At 45.3% G+C, this 23222-nt stretch overlaps 1 protein-coding gene across 8 annotated transcripts in view; it reads left to right on the plus strand.

The window, feature by feature from the left end:
• Fgfr2 (fibroblast growth factor receptor 2) overlaps positions 1-23222 on the plus strand; it is a 105694-nt gene that overhangs the window by 63405 nt on the left and 19067 nt on the right. For 4 of the 8 annotated variants that reach the window (XM_059265816.1, XM_059265840.1, XM_059265860.1 and 1 more), the window contains 6 exons: positions 1741-1931; positions 3027-3174; positions 6486-6682; positions 17161-17312; positions 20548-20669; positions 22815-22925. In XM_059265816.1, the coding sequence (XP_059121799.1) occupies positions 1741-1931; positions 3027-3174; positions 6486-6682; positions 17161-17312; positions 20548-20669; positions 22815-22925 (921 nt within the window). Of the gene's footprint in view, positions 1-1740; positions 1932-3026; positions 3175-4376; positions 4522-6485; positions 6683-17160; positions 17313-20547; positions 20670-22814; positions 22926-23222 lie in introns of all 8 variants that reach the window. The other 4 variants (XM_059265825.1, XM_059265850.1, XM_059265867.1 and 1 more) reach the window with 1 other exon arrangement.

The following is a 23222-nucleotide window of genomic DNA, read 5'->3' on the forward strand; positions in this document are numbered from 1 at the left end:
TACATGACTGAAAGTTTATATTCTGTGATTAGTCACTCCATTTCCCCTCTTCTCCATCTCTGGCCACCACTATTCTGTTCTTATGATAGATGAATTTAAGAGTTTTACATCCCTCCTGGAAGTGGGGTCACACAGTATTTGTCCTGTAGCTGATGTATTTTGCCTAGCATGATGTCTTCCAGGTCTACTCCTGTTGTCAATTGGCATCAGATTGCATGATTTCCTTCTTTTTAAAGTTAGTTAGTTTTTCCATTGTATATAGAGACCAGAGTTCTTTTTGTTTGTTTGGTTGGTTGGTTGGTTTTTCGAGACAGAGTTTCTCTGTGTAGTTTTGGTGCCTGTCCTGGATCTTGCTCTGTAGACCAGGTTGGCCTCGAATTCACAGAGATCTGCCTGGCTCTGCCTCCCGAGTACTGGGATTAAAGGCGTGCGCCACCACAACCCAGCTTTTTTTTTTTTTTTTGAGACCAGAGTCTTTATTTTATCCATTCTTCTGTTGATGGGCATTGAAGGTGCTGTTTAAATTAAAATCTTGGTTGTTGTGAATAGCCCTGTGATAGATGTGTCTCAGATCCTCATTGAAATGAGGACTGCTGGATCAGATAAATTGCTTTTTTTTTGCTCCAGACTTCCTGTACTTACCCTAGTACAGGAAGTGATGCAGGGGTTCACTCTCCAGGCCCTCAATGGTCTTATTATGTTTTTAATGATAATTTTGATTTGCACTTCCCTAATGATTATGGATGCTAAGCATCGTTTCAGCTGCTTGTTAACCATGTGGATGTCTTTGGAGAAAGTTCTTAGTCCGTTTTTAATTGGGATCTCACGTGTAGTTGCCAGCATGCCTGACCCAGTCCCTTTATGGATTTCTGCTGAGAACGCCTCTCACCTGGAGAGGAACCTTCTAGTATAAGACAAGGAGGAGTGTGCTTTGTTGAGATTCTTCTCTGAGGCTAGAAAAGAAGGGCCAAGCAAGCATCCCTCCCATGGGGCCTCCTCTGAGACTGTGAAACTTAACCTGGAAACAGGCGTCTGTCCCTGTGTTTCTTTAGCACCACATCTGATAAAGCTAAGGAATATCTACATATCTACATCTGGTGCTTGGCTCATCGTGACACTTGGTACTTGCAAAATGAATGAATAACTAAAGAAAAGACCACTGAATAGAGTCGTGTCATGATAGAAAGAGGGATCCAGTTAGTTTGGTTTCATCCTCACTTGGAACATTAGTTTGCAATTTGCTTTTTAAAGCGGGGGATACAAGACTTCCCAGAGCATGTTAGCAATGAACTTGGAGAGATCATGCATAGAAGAACCTCTTGTGATTTTTCAGGGTGACCTTAAGAATTAGCCATGTCCCTTGCCCCTGCTGTCTAGCTTGTGTTTAAAGTGAATCCATGCATTATGTCAAGCCAAGTAAGTGAATAAGTGTCCTTCCACCGGCTCCATCTGTCTCCTGGATGGTTGAAATAAAGAATTTCCCCTCGTTTCATTAGGTGGTCTGTAACTTGCGGTGTAATGCGTTCTTTTCTGGATTCTCTAAATAAGTGTCCTTTACAAGGGTTGTGCTCCAGTGATCCGCTTTGAAGTCCTGTGTGTTGTGCATGGGGCCCCCGTGTTATTCCAGAGGAGTCAGCCAGCAGACGGGAGGCCTTTTTGGCTTGAGTTCCCGGACAGCCTTCTGGACAACACAACTCATTTATTGCTCTCTCTCCCCCTCCCACCGCGTCTCTCCATCAGAGCGATCACCACACCGGCCCATCCTCCAAGCTGGACTGCCTGCAAATGCCTCTGCGGTGGTCGGAGGGGACGTGGAGTTTGTCTGCAAGGTGTACAGTGACGCCCAGCCCCACATCCAGTGGATCAAGCACGTGGAAAAAAACGGCAGTAAATACGGGCCTGATGGGCTGCCCTACCTCAAGGTCCTGAAGGTGAGGACTTTCTGGATCCCGAGGGGCCCACAAGTGAGGGCCTCCCTTGGGGACTTGGCCAGATCTTTGATTTCCTGTTGGATTTCTGAGATGGATCTCTTTATGGACTAGTCAGTAGAGTGTATTCAGGAACTGGTAGCCACTAGGCCTGCTGGTAACATTTCTGAAGGGAGCTGTGGTGTAGGCGAAGTGCTCCTACACTTGGAGTCAGAGAATCCAGCTGTTTATCAGCCCTGAGGTCTGACAGGAGACTCTAGTGCACATCTTTAAAGCTGGGGTCGGGGTGCCTGCTTACAAGGCAGTGTGCAGAGTAAATGGGATGGAGTAGGTGGAAATACCTGAAAACCTCTAGACAGTGTATTCGTGTTCTTCTGATGTTGTTTTATGTTTTCTGATATTTGATGTCATATTTATTAGAATCAAATTTTCGTAGCCACCTTTTAGATACAGTACTTTGCTTTTTCAAAAAATTCTCTCTCACCTTTTTTGACTTTCGTGTGGTCCAGAGAGTAAACTTGGGGGGATGTTTCTGTACCTGTCAAATAATGAATGAAGAGAGCTCCCTTCTCTTTGTATTTCTCATTAAAAGAAATCCTTTTTTTCCCCTCCCCGCCAAGTTCACATGTTTGTGGCTTCAGCCTCTTTAGTTTTCAGGTCTAGCTTCCACTTCCGCATGGTAAACCAGGTCTCTACTGTCCATTCTGAGCCATGACTGCCTGTCTACCATGCTCGCAGGGAGTGTGCTTACACAGAACAGCCTTCCTATGCAGCTATGGGAGTGGCAGGAGGCTAACGAAGAACTCTCAACCAATAAAGTCTCCTCTCTAGCCAGCAATACCCAGGATCCAAATTGCTGGAGAAAGCCGACCGGCCAGGAGAGCTGCACCCATTCCACCAACCGTTCACCCTTCTCCACCTCCTCTATCGGATCACACTGTTCTCCACCACTCCACGACTTTTGTTCTCCCCCCTCCCACAGCCCTTTAGAAGTGATTAATGGAGATTGTTTTCTTGTGGTGTGTTGGTGGTGGGACCATAGGCAGCACCGAGTCCTTCCTGGTTGGCCGTTATATTGTTTTCCTATGTCTGTTCTAGCACTCGGGGATAAATAGCTCCAATGCAGAAGTGCTGGCTCTGTTCAATGTGACGGAGATGGATGCTGGGGAGTATATATGTAAGGTCTCCAATTATATAGGGCAGGCCAACCAGTCTGCCTGGCTCACTGTCCTGCCCAAACAGCAAGGTAACAATGTTTTTGTGTTTGTGGTTTTTTTTGTTTTGTTTTATTTTATTATTTTTATTTTTAAAGAAAACTGGATATAGAAGTTGAAAAGACTCGGTGCTTTGGGAGGCAGCAGGCAGCTTCTAGAATAACTCTTATGGCCTTGGTATATTTATAATGATCTTTCTTTGGTGGTGCAGCTGGCATCATGCCAGCGGCCATGGAAAAATGCCCACAGTGTTCAAAGTGCTTGAAGATTATCCATTCCCCGCCTCCCGCCCTGGTTTCAAGCCCTTCTTTCTGGTCTGTCGTGTTTGGACTGCACACTTCTCGTGCTCACTGAGTCTGAGTAGCATGTGAACCTGGAGTTTGCACGCCTGTTGAGTCTGCAGTATCCGATTATTAGGCAGGGCTCACGTTGCTTTTTATACTGGTTGTGGAGAGAAATGCTAGGATTTGCCGAACAAACAAAAACTTGTTTGTTTTTGTTTGTTTGTTTTGATCCCATACCCAAGCCTATCTGAAACTGGAGGCTGGTTATCTATCTTCTAGTGAATGTGTGACTAGATGATATTGAAGGTAGAAGGTTAAGTTTTCACTTATCATTAGTCACATTCAGACATTCATATTAAAAAAGTAAACCACAAAAAAAAATCCAGTTTTTTTTTTTTTTGTTTTTTGTTTTTTGTTTTTTTTAAGACAAGATGATTTTAGCCTGAGAGAAATTAACCAAATCTGGTAACCAAGATAACCTCCTTGGTTCCCATGGGGCCCAATGGATGTGTGAGCCGACTACCTCACAGCTTCATCTTCCATGTTTTGTTCCACCACACAGAAGAACCTCCCCTTTTTCTCACAATGGGAGTTTGCATCCAACAGGACCAGAACCCAGAGTAGCCCTCTGGGCAACAAACTTTTTGAAAACCCACCCCTAAATCCAAATGAAAACAAAGTCAGAGAGAACTCTGTGGGCTCATTTCTCCATGTGTTCAACTGCATGCATGTCTAGGTGGTGACGCCGGTGTGGTGACGGGCCTGCAGAGGTGAGCTGGCCAGTGTCTCTCAATGTCTCTCTCGGTTGTGGGCTTTGTGGATGGGCTGCAGTCGGAATCTCCTGATGGCCGGCACCCCCTGGAGCCGCTGCTACGAGGCCTCTTGGTTCCAAGGCCCCCTCCACAATCATTCCTCTGTCTAGCCCTTTTCTTGCTTCCTTTGTTTTCTAGGCCGCCGGTGTTAACACCACGGACAAAGAGATTGAGGTTCTCTATATTCGGAATGTAACTCTTGAGGATGCTGGGGAATACACGTGCTTGGCGGGTAACTCTATTGGGATATCCTTTCACTCTGCATGGTTGACAGTTCTGCCAGGTACATACTGCTCTTCCTCTCCGTGGGTTTTTCTCTTTTCTTGGTTGATTGCTATAAAATTAACACAGCTTCTGTTCTTAGAAATAGTCCCTTTTATCCATTGCATAAAGGTGCAAAGAAAAATGTTCAAAATGACTCCCCCAGGGAGAAGAAACTGCCTTAGATATTCACATTAAAGGAGATCCCATGCTTGTATGTCGAGTAAAATTTCACCTATAAACCCCAAAGGGATCTTGAAATTTTAGTGAATCATTGAGCTGATGACTCAGTGAGCCCACCCCTCTGCTCCTAAGAAGGAAGTCAAATTATTTGGTAAAATTCAAAGTAATTTTTTTTTTCCCATTGCAAATTCCACTTTGCTGAAATCCCTTGTGTGGTTTGATGCCTCTCAGTCCATCTTGCTTACATCTCAATTGAGTACAGAGATTTCTCTCGGGGTGCCCGAGAAGCACCTCTGGATGTAGGTGTGCAGAAGCAGTGTGTTACCTTGGGAATCGGGTGGCTTGCTGCATGCCTTAACAGGGTGGACTTCAGTTCGCTTTTACTGCAGAGCATGTGTATGCCATCTCGGGCTTGATGTTATTTCTGCCTTCTAGAGAAATACACATCAGCGAGGCCCACTGCTCTCTACGTCTCTAACCAATGCCTCTGTTCTGGTCCAACTTTCTCGATAAATGCTGCCTTCTCTCATGCATTGCCTCGCATTTCCTTTGGAAAACTGCATAGACCGTGTACTGCAGCTCATGATGCTCGTCTACTCCAGTTATTAATGCCTTGTTTCTAGAGTACCATGCCTACTGCATGCTTGTTTTATAGCTCGTGAAAATAAATTGATCGTTTTGTTTTTGTGCTGTGCTGCTGAGAGTTTTGATTGTCTTTGCAAATATTTGTTTTTCTGATTAAAATGTATGAGCTTTAAAAGAATAACTATTGCACCCATCTTCCCCTTTGGTTATGAATCTGCTCTGTGAGTATTTATTCTTGAAACAGAGATGCCTCTCCTGTTGAGCTTGCTTGTACTTACAATGCTGTGCTCTGTGAGTGCCCGACTGGCACTTCTTAACCAATTTGCCTGACAACACTACCCCCTTAAGGAAATGCAGCTTGAGGACAATAATGTTTGGGAATACACTGCTTGTAGAGTGATCGTTTCAGAACCAAGGAGGGACCAATAGAGTTGACAGAAGAACGTGCTAAATCAAAACCATCTCTATTCACATGCAGTACCATCTTTTTTAAAGGCTCAGTAACAAGTTAATATAACTGGATATACCAACATTTTAGTGGTTGTTAGGTATTTTATATATATATTATATGTGACTATCTCATGGTTGATACATTTGTTTGTTTAACTGAATAATATTCTGGATTGTATGAAGGTACTCACAAAAACTTTTTGGGCCAGCCTACTAGATAATTGTGAACTCCGTGTGGAGCTGTGGTCCCCTAGGGCTCTGTTGAGCCTTCCCTTGAAGTGCCACCCTTAGTAACAGCAAAGCATTGTCCCTGTTTCCTTAGAAGCAAAAGTGGACGTGCTCCTTTTTTTTTTTTTTTTTAACAATTCTCAGTCAGATTTATTTATGTTTAGCGACATCTTCACCACACTTTCCTGTGGTGGGTGTACTGGGTGTCCTGCTCTGTCCAGGGGCCTAGTGGAATGTGGCTTTGTAGTCTCCCACTACAATTTAGGATCAGCTACTCACTGGTGGCAGATGCCCTTTGAGGCTAGAGAAGGTGGCTGCCTGGGCTGCAGTGATCAACTGAGGAGCCCTTGGCTATTTGTTGGGCCCAGGCAGGAAGCACATAGCTGTTCTGCCTCTGGGTATCCTTCTGCATTGACTTATTGATGGGGAAGCACTCGTTGCCAGAATGGTTCCTTGAGATACGTACACTGTGATGCATCCCTCTGGTATCCTAACTCTGTGGCCTGCTTATTTGTTCCTCTCCTATGATCTGCAATCTAGCGCCTGTTAGAGAAAAGGAGATCACAGCTTCCCCAGATTACCTGGAAATAGCTATTTACTGCATAGGGGTCTTCTTAATTGCCTGCATGGTGGTGACAGTCATCTTGTGCCGAATGAAGACCACGACCAAGAAGCCGGACTTCAGCAGCCAGCCAGCTGTGCACAAGCTGACCAAGCGCATCCCCCTGCGGAGACAGGTAACAGAAAGTAGATAAAGAGTTTGAAGAAACTTATTCCCCTTTATCACCCAGCCAGCTCTTAGATCTTTCCCTCTGCCTTGATATCCCCCTCTAACTTGTGTGAGCTTCAGCATGCAGGTTTAACCTGCCACTGTGCAGAAGATCAATCAGTGTTTGGAACTTAGAGTCTCAAGCCACCGTGCTGCTGGGGGTGGGGGATGGGGGTGGATGGGGTCTAATTTTAAAGGAAGGAAAGACAGCAGTGTGCAAATCAGAGCTACTCAGGGGGATGGGCAGTTACTCTGGAGGCAGTGCTCTCTGGGTTGGTGGTAATATTTAAGGACAGGAGTCTGTTGGAAGAATAGGTATTTGTGTCTGGGATACGTTGCTCCTGTATGAGACAGGCTTGGAAATTCAGATGGAGCTTTCATGATGAATTGGAAAGAGACTCTAGTTTGCTTTTTTGTTTCAAGTAGAGATCAGAAAGAAACATACAGTCTGGAGGTATAACTGAACTACTGCTTGCATGAGAATGGTCTGCGATTTCTTCTAAACTGGGTTTTGGCTGAATCTGTCTGGGTTTTAGAATAACATTGTATGCCTATACTATTGCCTATAAGTTATAGGTGTGGCTAGGGATTCAGTGATAAGATGATTTTATGTATGTGTGTGCGTGTGTGCGTGTGTGTGTGTGTGTGTGTGTGTGCGTGTGTGCGTGTGTGCGTGTGTGCGTGTGTGCGTGTGTGCGTGTGTGCGTGTGTGCGTGTGTGTGTGTGTGTGTGTGTGTGTGTTATAAGCACATGTATTCAGGTGCCTGTGGAGGTCAGATCACCTAGTGCTAGAGTTATGGGCAGTTGGAGGCTTCCTGACATGGGTGGTGGGAGTTGAACTCTGGTCCTCTAGAAGAGCAGCAAGCACTCGTTAACCTCTGAGCCACTTCTCCAGCCCCCAGACAAGGTGACTGTTTCATGAGACAGGGAGAAGGTTACTTTTAACCTGGGGCTTGGTTTTTGATGGCTAGTTCTAGTTCCATGAGGCAAGATAGAACCTTCTCTGTGCTGTTCATTCAAAAGCAAATGGGAAAGGAAGTATTTGAATTCTTCTCTGCTTGTTCCTGGGGACTATGGTCCAGGGATGTGTGGATGCAAATCTTTAGCAAAGGATTTGGAACTTGATTCTGATAAGACTGCCGTTAGTTTTTAAGTAGAAGCTGAAATGGCCATCACTGGCTGGGTTCCACTGTGCATCTTAGTAGAACCTGGAGGTATGTGTTCAAATTGTATATTCATTCATCTCAGCCTCAGAGATTCCTATTCAGTAGATCTTGAATGGATCTGGAAGCCTGTGTTTTGAACTCTTCCTCGGGTGATGCTGCGTGACACCTTAAGAGTCTCTGTGTTTGACCCAACTCTGTCTTTCCTAGGCCTTTGGCTAGTAAAGTCCTTTCTGTGGACAGGTTCTGGGAGAGACTGGGAACTGGCTGGCCAGTCGTGGCTTGGACACAGGCCTGGCTGTTCTCAACCCTGCTTCACACTACAGGCTGAGCAGGTCCTTGGGGCCTTGTTCCTCTCAAGGTGTTTTCTTGCAGAGGCTTGGGATAGAATCTGGAGCATATGTCGGATATAGCAGAGGACCAACTGTGTTGAGTGTGGGGATCAAAGAGGTCCGGTGGGTTCCTTCTGGCCCCTGAGAATGCTATTACAACTTTGAGTGGCACTACTGTCATTTGTGGGACTAGAGAAGCAAGATGGGGCTGAAGTTAATTCTTTGCCCAGTGAGTTGCTAGGAGAGTCCGATCGTAAGATGTTACCTGGCCAGGTACTGCTAAGGCTTTAGGCTGAATACCACCCTTTCGTAGCCTCTCTTCATCTCTTACCCCTGGACCATTCATCTTCCACACTGGAACTCTGGCATAGGGAGTTTAAGTAAAGGGAGTGATGTCCCCATCTCTATTATTTGTTTTTGTCATAGGGAAACAAGTGAACTCTGTAACTTGATGTAGCTAGGCCATTGGCCCAAAATTATTTCATCTTTTGAAAAAAAAATCCATCTTTATGTGTATGTATATTTACACATGTGTACAGGAGCTCTTGGGAAGCCAGAAGAGGGCATTGTATCCCTAGCAGCTGGAGTTACAGGTAGTTGTAAGTTGTCTGCTGTGGGTGCTGGGAACTGAACTTGGGTCCTCTGCAAGAGCAGCAAGTGCTCTTAATCACTGAGCTATCTCTCCGGCCTCATCACTTTTAAAGAAAACTCTTCCCACATTGTTTTGTTTGTGTAGTGTGTGTGTGTGTGTGTGTGTGTGTGTGTGTGTGTGTGTGTGTGCATGGGGGCAGGCATATGGCATAGCATGTCTACGGTAGCCAGAGGACAACTTCCATGGGAGCCAGGGCCTTCCTCCATCATGAGTTCCAAGGAATCAAAGAGGTAGGGCTCTTGGTGTTGAGCACTCTTACCAGATGAGCCAACTTGTTGGCTCCATCATCTCTTACAGAAAAAATTGCACATCTGCTGCCATGTTCTTCCTTTTGCTTCACATGAAGAAGACAGATGCTCTTGAGTTCCCTTTGACACCCGGGTTCATCATGTTCTCCTCTCTCTCTGGCCGGCTGACTTTCTTCATCTCCACCTAAGCTCTCAGTTTTTCTCACATTCCCTGTGTAGCCAAGGGGAAAGTTTGGGTTTCTTCTCATTTCCCTCCCCTTTTCTTTTATTCATTGTCAGCTAGTAAATGCACAGCCTAAACCGGGCACGTATTTTACTGCACAGGCCTAAATTAGGATTCTTGGGCTGGGGTTGTAGCTCAGTGGTAGAGCGTTTGCCTAGCACGTCCAATCCCCAGCATCACCAAAAGAAAATAAATTGAACCCATTTCATGTCAGATAAAGCCTGCCCATTGGCCATTGACTTCGACATCCTTTTGAAATGTTCCAGCAGGGTCACATTGTATAAGGAAAGTGTGTGAATACCAGGCCCTCTGGATAAGTAAGTCTCTGAGAGATAAATGGGTTGAAGAGGTGTTGATGTACCCCAGCGATTCCTAGAGTGTGGTACTGCTCTTCCCAAAGGACTTCCCAAAGCACAGCCCACTGAGTGGAGGAGGAGATGCTTATCTTGTACCTGGATAAAGAGGGTATTGGGCTGTGGCTGGAGGGAAAAGTCCCACAAAGGCCCGAAGATAGGCTAATGACAGAGTGAATTCCACAGGGATGCCAAGCATGCCTTTACCTGGCGACAGATGAGCCTGTAATCAGATGTCTGGAGGACGGCTGCTCCCAGGCATTCAGAGACTAGGCTTCGGTTCCTGTTGGCCTGAGCTCCTATATGATGCAGCTAGAGTCCACGTTTGATCCTCCTGGCCCTGATTCCTGACCTTCACAGCACGGAGGTTCACAGCCTCTCTTCACTCATTTCATCCTTGTCTTTGTTTAAGAACAAGAGAAGTTGGTGTGTTTATTCACGTTGTTTCTTCCGTGTGTGTGCATTTGTGCAGGCAGGTGTGTAGGTGTGTACAGATGTGTGCTGAGGCAAAGTGATAACCTCAGGCGTGGTCCACTCCCAACCCCTTTTGGTTTTCTCCATGTGAAGTTTCTCACTCACTGGCCTGGAACTAGCCGAGTAGGCTAGACTGTCTGGCCTGTGAGCCCCGGGGCTGGCCCGCCCTCCTCTGTGTTGGGATTCCAAGTGTCAGCTACCGTGCCTGGCTTTTTTGGTGTTTTTGTTTTTGTTTTTGGTAATGTAGGTTCTGGAGATTGCTCTCAGGTCAAGGAAGGATTTTACCCACTGAACCATCTCCCTCTCAGTCCTTCTTCCTCCTCCTTGATGTTTACTTCCCTGCCCTGACCTTGTTTAAAGCAGATATTTTATTTTATGTTATTTTTCTGAAGCAAAAAGGTAGGTTTTTTATTTGTTTTCAGTATCAAATAAAGTCTTTATAGCCTTTTTCTAGTAAACATTAATTTTGGGAGGCTTTTTATGAACTTTGATGCTTGGAGAAAGAAAAGCAAGTTTACAAGCTAGTAGTAGCCTGTGGGATCTGCCTGTTAACGAGGATTCATCCCTCCCTTCCAAGGTCAGCACTGGACACTTTGTAGGAGGTACCTACTTGCTCCCCTCTACTTCTTGGTACTTAGTGTAACACCAATCTTAAACAGTCTTATTAATAAAAAAAAACTCAGGAGCTAGGTATTAGGGTGAATGCTAAAAGATCAGAGAAGCAGAACAAGCCACAGCCAACCTCACTTCACCAACTTCTCAGTCGATCCTGTTTCCTCAAACTGGAAGCCTCTGAGTCCTCATCTGAATGGATCTCAGCTGAACTTGCTGATAAAGGCCTAAAAGCTTAAAAAGCCTCTAGTTCCTGGTCTTCACCCCTTATATACCTTTCTGCCTCCTGCCATCACTTCCTGGGATTAAAGGTGTGTGTCATCATGCCTGACTGTTTCCAGTGTGGCTCTGAACTCACAGAGATCTGGTTGGATCTCTGCCTCCCAAGTGATAGGATTAAAGGCATGTGTGCCACCATTTTCTGGTCTCTATGTCTATCTAGGCTGTTCTGTTCTCTGACCCCAGATAAGTTTATTAGGGTGCACAATGTATTGTAGGACACAATATCACCACAACTTTAGTGTGTTAAATGGCAGTAGCCAACCCAGAGAAGCACCTTGTGAGTCAATTGGACCATCAGTGGCCAATGAGAAATGGTCTTTGTGTACCCCTGAGTCCAAGGGGAGCGATTTGCCTTGTTATTTCCACAAATCCCTGTCAGGGAGAGCATGGGCACACAGAGGGTCAGAGGAAGCCTGACTCACCTTTCCCAGGGTGTCAGCTCTTCCTCTGAAGCCAGAAGCTTTCGTACGGCAAGATGGAGATTCAGCTATCTGTTGATTGGCCATGTCCAGACGAATCCATAACCTACCCATGTCCCAGTCTCACAAGGGACTGTAGTGAGTCTGTCCTCTGCCTCAACCACTGACATGGGTAGCTGAGAAAACCAGAGAACAATTTCATAATGTCTTTGTGGCATATGGTTATTAGGGGTGGGATGGAGGGACGCTTGATTCCAGAGCTGTTCTCAAGGTGATGTATTCATAGTCTTGGAGTATACCAAACTCAGCGAAAGTAAGTTCTGACTCGATCACTGCTTAACAGCTCAACACCATGATCTGGAATCTCCTTCGTGATGGAGTCAATCCAGTGCTGCAGTATACTAGTTCTAGAAAACATTTGTGCACCTGGATAGTTGTAGATGACCCAAGTGGAGCCTGCCCTTTCGTGGGGACCTCTCACCTTCCTTGTCCCTCGGTTCAACCTGTCTTTTCTCTCAGCCTCTGAAAGACATGCTTCTTTGACACTGATCTACCCTGGTCTTTTGCTGATGAGGTGTAAGTCTGATCAGAATTCCTGGGCTAGGTGCTTTTATTTTCGTGACAGGCCATTCAAGCATCTGCAGGTGGTAGGGGCTGTTTAAGGGGAAGCTTGAGTGATAACACAGCTTTTGTTATGGAAGGAGAAAAGAATCCACCCCTAAAGGTCCCCTGAAGCTTGGTGTGGGGCTTGCCTTCTGCTTGGCCATAGAGATGTGTGGAGCTAGACTTGTGGCAGAGGTATGTACAGCCTGGGCTTCTGTTCTGATGTGGAAGGCTCCATCCACTGCGTGGAAGTTGGAGGGTGTCTCAAGTCTGCTGTGGTCCAAGGGTATGTGTCAATAAACAGGACTCATCCCTCACCACCACATCTTCGATTCTGCCTGCTCTGTTATCTGTGAGGTCTCCTCTGGATGTTCAACTTAATTCAGAATAAAGAGATACCGCTATTTCTTGGTGGCCCTTTAAAAAGAAATGGGGAGAAAACCCACTTCCTCCCTTAATCTCCCATATGTGCTATGGAAATATATGAAAAGCACATTTAGTTAAAAGCTTGATTTATGGCACGTGGTAAGGAGATCCCGCCATGTAAGGCAGCCGAATTGGAGACTGTGAAGAGTGCATGGCTTTTAAAAAACCGCCTGCCAAGATTTGGGTGGGTGGGGAAATGGTTTACTAGAGTGTTAGCATTTATTGTTTGTAAGTGACTTCTAACAGTGGGAATATTTTTAAGTGTGTTGAAAGGGAAACTCCAAAATTGAAGTTTCTAGATTAAGGATTGAAGAATATCTGAGGAGGGAAGTTATAATTAAAGAAGAAAGAAAAGAAATAAAATCAGTAATGTGTCGGTTCTGAGGAAATGAATGTCTTCCAAGGTGGGCGGTGGGGCCACGATTCAGAGGAAGGAGCCCTGAAACACAGGGATCCTGGGGGAACCCCTGCCAGAGATGTTGCCAAGCCCTGCAGACAGGTTGAGTTTCTGAGGAAAGGGGAGTGAAGAGAAAGCCAGTCATGCTTTACAGTCCCAGAGGGGATCTTAAAAGTATAGTAAAATACATGGAGGAAAAATTAAGATATCCCTCTGTAGACAGGGAGAGCAGATTCTGTATGTTCAGATACTTTGGGTATTTTCTTACCCTTTCTCTCTCGGTGTGTTTTTTTTACAAAGGTATTTCCCAGACTTGTACACTGAATCTGAATCTGCACTTTATACTGAACACAATTCCCACAAGTAAACACAGTTTTATATTTTAATAGCAATGGCTACAGCAAAGACTGTCAAGGTTTTCTCCATGTTATTCTCAGTTTTTTTTTTCCCCCTCTGTTTTCCATTTTGAAAAAGGTCCACATTGAACCTTTGTGGAGATGCATTATTGCAAGGTGTGTAGGTGTATGGGAAACGTGTCGCAGGGCTATGGTATTCATTCCTGGGGGGTCAGAGGTTCTCCACAGAGCAGTTAGTGTCAGACCCAATGGGACATCTCTCTGATTTGAGGTAGCCCCTAAGTCATATTCACCAGCAGGATTGTGTTACCCCACAGCTTTCCTACCTCTGCCCTAGGACTGTCCCCTAACTCCTACATTGTTTTAGATGTCTTGCTTACTGGAGCCCCAGGCCATCCTGGCTGGCAGCTGAGGGGCCCATCTTGTAAGTCAGACCTGCAATTAAAGTGTATCCTGTCTAACATCAGAACAACCCCACACAACAAAGCACTCTGATGAGCTATGGCTGGCCCAGCTCAGCAGCAGGCATTTAGCTTCTTCTGTTTTCATTCTGTGAGCTGGGACTGAGACCTCCTGAGACGCACAGGTAGTGTGAATTATAGACCCGGGAATCTGATCTTGAGCACACAGTGCCGTTGACCAGGATGTAGCCCACCAGACCCAGGGGAGCTTGGCCTTGGATGGTCCCTGGGTACATACATTGAAGAATATGGAAACATATAAAACAGCCTGGTGGCTCAAGAGAGGGGTGAAGATAAGGATCTTGCTGTTTTCTACCTGAAATCTGTGTATTTCAAACCTGGGCCTTCCTTTTTCTCTTAGTTCATGCTTGTTTTATTCCAAATGATATTTTAGTTAAAGAACTTCTACTAAAACATGAAAGAAACATGAGACCATGGTAATAAAATCTAAATGATATAGAAAGTGCTGGAATAAGACCTGTTTCCTACTCTGCTCCCAATTCTTGATCTTTCTCCCTGAAGGTGACCACTGCTAGCTTTAGGTAGCCTTCCAGAAAATGCCTGTGGTCTCATCCCATCCTGCAAGCCTCCCCTGGGTGAGCACTGACTCTCAGGGACAAGCCACAGCTGGGATGTGCCGCTAGCTGCTAAACATGAGCATCATTCAGCACCATGGTCTCCTGAGATTTCCCAATTAGTGTCCCCTCCACACTGGTCCTAGCACACCGTGGGTCCTGACAGTTTAGTTCTGCAACTTTAGGGTCGATGATGCAGGGCCAAGCTGATCTGATGGCCCTGTAAAGAGTGTCCCGGCTACATGCAGCCTCTGCTGACTCTTTGCTCTCTAGGGCCTGTCTCATTACTGAGCTGACGTTTAGTAATTTGGCTGTGACTTCCTGCCTCCGCTCCTCTGGTGTGAATTTCTACTATAGTAAGTGATAATTTTTTTGCCTGTTTGTGTGGAAGGACTACCAGAAAGATCTTACAAATGAATGAATGAATGAATGAATGAATAATCACACACTTTTTTTTTTTTTTTTTTTTTTTTGGTTTTTCGAGACAGGGTTTCTCTGTGTAGCTTTGTGCCTTTTCCTGGAACTCACTTGGTAGCCCAGGCTGGCCTCGAACTCACAGAGATCCGCCTGGCTCTGCCTCCCGAGTGCTGGGATTAAAGGCGTGCGCCACCACCGCCCGGCTAATCACACACTTTTTACAAGCATAACCTGTGGCCCCGATTCAGAATTAGTCAGGTAGGTGGTTCCAGAGAAGCCCTGTGGGCCAACCCCATTCCAGAATCTTCTGAGTCCCTTTCCTGTGGATGAAGCTCATGGTATTTTTGTGGCCAGTGGAAAGTGGACATCGTGACGTTGTCAGAAAGCTCCTGGTTTCTGGTGCAGCCTGCAGATGAGGACCGCTCACCACCGCAGGCTGGATGCCACGCAGAGTGTGAAGGGGCTTTGGAGACATCCCCTGTTTTGCTCTGGGTGGGGTTCTTAGTGGCTCCTACTCTGGTGGCTTTAGGAGGGAGCAAGGGGGTGGATTCTAGAGGAACTCACATGTTTCCTAGCTGTCTTTCCCTGCTTGCTTCTGCATTTGCCTCTGAGACTGGGACCCTTGAGGGTGTGGCTCTCTATTACAAAATTATCGGTCCTTTGGTTCCTTCTTTTAAAAAAGAAAATCAATTTTTGTTGTGCCACGATGAGTAAAGGCCCTGTTCGCATAGTAAAATTTAGATATAGCTTCTCCTTGGGGGTTGGTGAGATGACTGGACGGGCAAAGGCGCCTGCTGCCAAGCCTGATGATCTGAGTTCGATTCCTGGAACCCATGTGGTAGAGAGAGAGAACTGACTCTCAGAAATTGTCCTCCGACCTCCACACAGATAGGCATGCAAACACACATAGATGAATTTTTTCATTAAAAAAAGTCACCTTTCCTCTTCCCCAAAGACAACTTCAGAAGGTTCAGAAATGTTCCCATGTTTATTTTAAATGATAATAGGATTTCACATCAAAGCTCACTCCCTGATTTTAATATTTCTTTTTTTTTTTTTCTGAGATAGTTCAAGCCCAGAGATCCTATGTGGCTAAGGATAACCTTGAACATCATTGACTTTAATACCTCAGGCACCTTTTCTCACTTCCGTTAAGGGTGGTTGGGGTTTACAAAGAGCAGAAAGGTGTGCCAAATGAGACAGTCCTGGGAAGAACCTAAGTCCTGGGTCCCCTGACGAGAGTCTAGGATCCACCCGGGAAGGCTCCTTTGGCTTCATCTGTGCCAGCTGGATTGAGGAGATGTTTGTCTGCTCAGCTGGGGATCATCTGCCATGAGGGGATGGAAGCCAGGATGGCTTGGTATGATACCTGGGTGGTTCCTGTCTAACCTTAACATTCCATGTGTCTTCGGCCAAAGCCTCAGTCGAGGTCCAGAATAAAGCAGTACCCAGCTGCCCACAGTCAGACCAAGGCTGTGTGGTCAAACCCAGGCACAGTCTTCACGTGGGCTCTGAGGAAATTTTCTTCCTCAGGCATCCGCCAAGGAGAGACCGTGTGTTTAAGAGATAAACACTGTGTCTGACATAGGCTGCTACAAATCAAGGGACATGAGAAAATAGCTTGGTGAAGCCTGTGTGCTGCAGGTGGGAGAGGGTCCTTCCCGTGTGGTTCTGAGTGATGATGTCTTTCCCTCAACTCTTGGTCTCATGGGTTCACTGCCCTGCTTACTGGAGCTAAAGTGACAAGAGCCAGCCCATTTTCACCAAATGGTCTGGACATCATCAAGTTTCAGAAAGACTGGAGATGAAGAATGACCTCCCAATGCCTGGGCCTTGGGTTTCCTTGAATGAAAGACCTTTGAGTTACCAGAATGCCCTTCCCATGCATACCCTACAGCTCTTTCCTTGAGATCCCCCTTTTGCTTTTTGCAAAGGCAAGTGAGAGAACTCATCTGCTAGGTATTTGTGAATCCCTGCTGCTGATTCAGTTTGGGATTTGTTTTTATTTTATGGTGCTGGAAATGGAACTTAGGACCTTGTCCATGCCTGGCCAGCACCCTGTACTTGAGCCCAGCCTGCATGTTAGTGAATTCTTAGGAGCACAGCATCAGTCCATGGCCTGAGCAGGACTAAGAGAGCTTCTTCATCCAAGGCTCTGAACAAGGAAAGGCAAAAAGATGGTAATGAAGCCTGTGGGGTCTGTCTGCACATTCTTAAGTGACTGTCTTTAAAAATTAAGATGAAAAGAAGAAATACCATGATTAAACTTCTATAAATATTTTTATGGGGAAACCTGATCTTTCCTGTGACTTTTCCTTTTGGTCCACTTTTTTTTTTTCCTTGTTCCTTCCCTTTTTTTTGTAAGAACTGATGCTCTGGCTGGGTCCCAGCTCACTTCCAGGCTCCTCAGGTAGAGCCAGGATTACATCTGCCTCTTTGCATTTTGTATCCAGGTTTCGGCTGAGTCTAGCTCGTCCATGAACTCCAACACCCCGCTGGTGAGGATAACGACTCGGCTGTCCTCAACGGCAGATACCCCAATGCTAGCAGGGGTCTCCGAGTATGAGTTGCCAGAGGATCCGAAATGGGAGTTCCCCAGAGATAAGTGAGTACTTCTTCTGTGCATAGCCCCAGTGAACGCTTAGCTATAAATGGGAATATTGGATTGACATTTTCTTTTCATGGCCTTTAGCTGCAAAGGTCTTACTCTGACATTGTCAACAGGAGTGAGATTGTGTTTCTGAATAACCAACTCCTGGAAAGAAGAATTAAATTTTTTTTTTTACAAAGTTCTGCCTACTAACCAAGCAAGATGGCATGTGGTTGTCATTGTTTAAGTTTCTAGACAATTCAGACCTAGTTAGGTGGAACAAAAATGGAGTTATGCAGTCTTTAAAACAGAGCTGACATTCCAACTTCTGGTTACCAGATATTGCCTTAAGGATCTGGGTTTTTTGTTGTTGCTGGTTTTTTTGTTTGTTTGTTTGTTTGTTTGTTTTAACTTATTTTTTCGAGACAGGGTTTCTCTGTGTAGTTTTGGTGCCTGTCCTGGATCTTGCTCTGTAGACCAGGCTGGCCTCGAACTCACAGAGATCCACCTGGCTCTGCTTCCTGAGTGCTGGGATTAAAGGCATGTGCCACCACTGCCCGGCTTTGTTTTGTTTTTAATAGTTATTCGCGTGATATTGGGCTGAAAAGTTTCCAATCTGGCACCTGATACCTGAGTTCTATGCTCTACAATACTTTTGCTTATTGGTTGATAGGGAGGTATCTAGTTATGTGCTGAGGCACAAGGTTGCCACGCGTGCTTGAATGGGGCATTCCTAGGAGCTGTTTGTCTCTCGGCCCAGCCTGAGTAACTCCATGTAATTGGGCCTGGGCCTGGGCTGGATTTGAATTCCAGTTCTGCCAGTCCGTGGCTGAGCAGACCCGAGGGATTCACTCAGTTCTTCTGAATGTCTTGCCTATAAAATGAGGTCATGGTCTGCACCTCCTGGGACTGAGCACAATTCTCGGTGGTCAGACTCTCATTTCCACATGTGTCTTGGTAACCAGAGGCCTTTGAACTGCAAACTTGAGTGAGATGGTGTGTTTCACAGAGCTGGTGGAGCAGATGGTAGCCTATCAGCCTCTCCCCTCCAGGTAGAGAGCAACCCTAGCTCCAGGGAGTGAAGCTCCCTGGAGGGCTGGCGGCTTCCTTCTTGTAGGATTGGAGTCTAAACAGCTTGAGAGTAGCAGAAGGTAGAAATATTGGCTCTTTCTGCATCAGAGACACAGGAGTAAGCTCTCGGCTTGCTAAAAAACAACTAACCCACTATCTTGACATTTGCAGTGTCTTCCTAAGATTCTGTTAGTGCTTTGTTTAACACACACACACACACACACACACACACACACACACACACACACACACACACTGTGTGGGTGTGTGTATGTATATACAGAGATTCAGGAACACAAAGATAAGATTTCCCTAGACTGGATGGCCAGTTCTAACTGGAAGGGGAAGGAGGCTTGGACCTTACTTGGGTCTTTGAGTCATACAATTCCAGGCACATTGGTTCCCAATTTAGAGATTTTCACATATACCTTAATCCAGGGCTGAGTTACTGTCTATGTAGCCTACAGTTTATGTCAATGGAAATCATTTCCAGCTTATTTGTGTACTGTGAAATAGAGTGAAAAGAGCATCCATTCATGCCTTCCTTCATCCATTCAGGGAATGTTTATTGGACATGTTACTGGTGAGGTACCAGAGAAAGCACAAAGCATGGTTTCTTTACCTGCAGACTTTTGAGAGAGGAAGAGATGTTTCTCTCGACCTCTGCCAGCCTCCTAGCTGTGTGTGATTGTATAAATAGCTGGGTTCATGTGCACATTCCTATGTATACAAGACTGAATTGGGGAGTTGTGCTCATAAGTTAGAAACTTGCAGCGTTCAGGTTAAGTCTGTATTTTTGGCCACCTGTGACACCAGTCAACAGTGCGAGTCTGTGTTGCCCAGCGGCTCCCACTCAGGGGTACCTAAGTGTGGAAAATCTGAGCACTGTGCATTTCCAGGCGGTGTTTAGCACAAATGTAGGTGGAGCAGATTTCCAATGAATGAAGGCTATTTAGAAGCAGTTTATTAGATTGGAGGCAGAAATTACACAAAGAGAGGTTTGTTATGCTTGTAACGGGGCAATAGGACATAAATTAACCATTTTCCAACGCAAATGTTTATTTTCTGCCAAGATGTTCAATTTAATTTTATTTCTGGACTGAAAGGGGATGCCTTCAGCATAGCCCTTCATTTTCTTTCTTTCTTTTTTTTTTTTAGCTTTTGAAAACATTGTGTACTTACTGTAAATGCTGTATACTGAGAACAGCTCAATACTTGTCTGTACTGTGCTTATGTTAAAAAAAAAAAAAAGCTGGAGAGTGATCTCCATGGTTAAGAGTGGGTACTGGTCTTATAAAGCAACAGAGTTTAGTCTGCAGCACCCGTGATGAGAAACCTCCCCGACCTGTAACTCCAGACCTGGGGGATCTGATGTATCTGGGCTCCATGGGTACCTGCACTCACATGTCCATACCCCCTCCCCAGAAACACACACATTATTAAAAATAAATATTAAAAAAAAACCCTAAAAATAAAAACCACTCAAAAGTCTTCCAAAGACTTCCCTATGAATACCTGAAACAGTGGCAGGCTGATTATCTGACATGCAGAGAACCTTTATGCTTAAAAATGTAATTTGTGCCTTTTTCTATCTATTTTCTTCCTTGTTTATTTTGGATAGTGATAAGGATTTCTAAACTTATGTCAAAAAAATATCCTGCCCATTTTCTAGAGGTTGCTTTCAATGAGAAACTACAGGTTCTTTGCCATGTGCTGAAGAGTCCTATCCTGTAACTTGGCAAGCAGTGTAACCATAAAATCTACTGGTATTGCGTAGTAGTGATGTGAAAGCTGCCACTTTTCCGGGGACAGAAAATAAGAGCAGCCTTTTGCATTTTTTTCCCTCTGCACCATTTTAAATTACAAATATTTAATTGGCTCAAGACCAAAAGCTCCTCACAGTTGGCACACAAGGGAAGCTGACCACCTCGCTAGCAAGGACACCTTCCACAAAGCAAAAGAAAATAAATGGAGAGCACAAACGTGAAATTTAATAGCTGCTCCAACAGTAATTGACGTTCTGGAAAAACGTCACTAAGAAAATACCCCGTGTGTGCATCAAAGTCTCATTGGTTCCATATGCATGCCGCTGGAAGATTTTTATATTTAGTTCTGGAATTTCCCTCCCCTGTGCCCCTCCGCCAGACGCTCTGCGCTAATCCCCTATTTACACATTTAGGCTGACGCTGGGCAAGCCCCTGGGGGAAGGTTGCTTCGGGCAAGTAGTCATGGCTGAAGCAGTGGGAATCGATAAAGACAAACCCAAGGAGGCCGTCACCGTGGCAGTGAAGATGTTGAAAGGTGAGTAGGTGGATGGGAGGGCAGGGAGGGCCTTATCAAGAGTGTTCCTTTTGTGACATGTGAACTCTGCAGTGATGTGGGGTCAAAGAGCACATACTTGACCTCGTGGTTGAAGGGGTTTCAGGATAAATGAGCATCTGAGACAGAGGATTTACCTTGAGCTCTGTGTGCTTAGAAAAGAAAAGCCAGTTTAGGAGCAAGTGAAAGCTTGCTGGGCCCAGTTATTCTGACTGACTCTTAATAAGAGGTCCTGATTGATTCTCCTCTCCTGGTTATTCATGGGCTTAGGAAGTTTCGGGGTTTGGGTGGGAATGTTGATATGGTTTGATATGGTAAATTCGGGACCCAAACTTTAACATACAAATAAGGAGAGGTAGGTATTGGAGTGGGTAGAAGGAGGGCCAGGAAACAGAAAGCCACATTCTGTCTGCCAAAATGTGGATCTCAAGAGTCACTTAGAAGTAAAAGAGGAAGGACTGGGGCTGATGCAGAATCTCAGGGATATGTAAGCAATCACCCCAGGATATGTAAATGTCCTTTTTTTTTCTTTTTTTTTTTTTTTTGGTGGGAGTCTGAATGTTTGCATACAACCTTTCCAATCCAGCTTGATGCCCAAGGAACTTGAATTACTTTTTACTGTTAACTTGTCCTTGCATGGTATTCTTTTATATGAACAGTTAAAAGGAAAGGTCACATTATATATCCTGTTGTGGGAATCTCAGAAAGATTTCGTGCCCAGTGTTTCCCCAGCTTGTCAGCAGAGAGGTCTGTCCTGTAAGTGTAGATGTTGCACATACTCAGGAGTTAGGCCATTTTTTTTCTTTAGCAGGATGCTTACCACATCCCTCCCTGCTGAGAACAAGAAAGGGTTGGAACACCATTCATTCATTTTGTCTTCTTAGCAATTGACCTGAGATTCCCAGGGAACTCGGATGGTCCTTGCTGTGGAGGTTGATACCACAGAGAAGATAGCAAGTATCTGGGTAGCAGGGCAGAGGCAGCCAGCCCCTGGTACCTGCTTGGAACTGTGGGGTAGGGAGGACCAGGCATCATACAGTGTTCTATAGGACTCCTGGTTTTGAGATCCCTGGGGCTGTTGTAAAAAGGAAGGTTTAGGGGTTGGTCCTCTTCTTTAAGCACAATTGTCCACTATCCTTTTAATCATGGTGGAAGGACATTACCCCCAAAGCCTTCTCAGATTCTTTGTGACAACCAGAGTATGGCTAAAGTCTAGGGAAGGCAGCATGCTCAACTATGTGTCTACTGAGTGCTCTCTTCCCACCTCCCTTCCCTCTTCTCCACATAGGTGAGGATAGATCCATGCCCCTATTTCATTTTTTAAGCTGGATTCAGCCCTTATCTTTTTCTTTTAGCTCAGATTTTTTTTTTCTGTATTGAATTAGCTCAGTGGTAGACTGCCTGAGTGGCATGCACATGGCACTGGGTTTGAGCCCTAGCACTACACAGAACAAAATGACAGCTGAGGAATGAACTTTAAGGAGGGCACACTGGAAAGGGTCTTAGCGCTTATTAGAAGCTGTGAGCCTGTGTGTGTTGGGCTTCTGCCATGCATGTGAGATGTGACTTGTACTTCTCTTTTAGGGTGGTAATTGGGAGCTATTGAGAAGGCGTTTTGCTCACTCAGACTATTTCTGTATGCATACACATTTACAGATGCACTTCTGGCCTACTTCCTGGGCCTAACTTATAATAAGCTAAAGGTTGTGTTTCGAATTTTTGCTCTGTAAAAACAAATTTTATAGTGATTCCCAGTGTTCCTCCTATGGTTTTCTCCCTATCGCTCTTGGAGTTGTTGGGGGGCATCAGGAAGTTTGGTGTATTCTAGAAGGTATCTTAGATACATCACAGGATGGGGTTAGTTCACGATCAAGAACTTTGCTGTAAAAGACTTGGCCTTAGTGTTGGGGGCGTAGATTTGGTCCCAGCTCTGACCATGTGACCTCTTTGAAAGAGCATGACACTCCCGTGCCTCAGCTTTTATCTCCTCACTGATTAGATGGGAATATGTTTCCGGTTCTAAAATTCAGCTCCATGGTGTTCTAAGAGTTTGATGGTTAAGAGTGTGACAGCCTGGGAGTTGGGAGAAACCAACTGATCTATGATTCACCTATCTCATGTTCCTAGATGATGCCACAGAGAAGGACCTTTCTGATCTGGTGTCAGAGATGGAGATGATGAAGATGATTGGCAAACATAAGAACATCATCAACCTCCTGGGCGCCTGCACCCAGGATGGTGAGTAGGAGGAGGGGGTGTGTTCTGTTCACACACCGCACTGCTGGCCAGCAGACTTCATCTAGAAACAACGGTGCTGTCGGGTTTCTGCTCTTAGGGCTTCTCACGACCGTATATTCCCATCAGACATGTAGTGCACACCTATCCCAGCACCAAGAGGCTGAAACGGGGGGTCACAAGTTGACACCAGCCTGGGGTAGATAATAAGACTGTCTCAAAAAATACAGAAAAGTAGAGGCTGGAGAGAAAGCTCAGTCAACAGAGGGCTGGCCTTGCAAGCGTGAGGACCTGTCAAAT

This window comes from Peromyscus eremicus, chromosome 1 (assembly GCF_949786415.1).
Source record: "Peromyscus eremicus chromosome 1, PerEre_H2_v1, whole genome shotgun sequence".
Lineage (NCBI taxonomy): Eukaryota > Metazoa > Chordata > Mammalia > Rodentia > Cricetidae > Peromyscus > Peromyscus eremicus.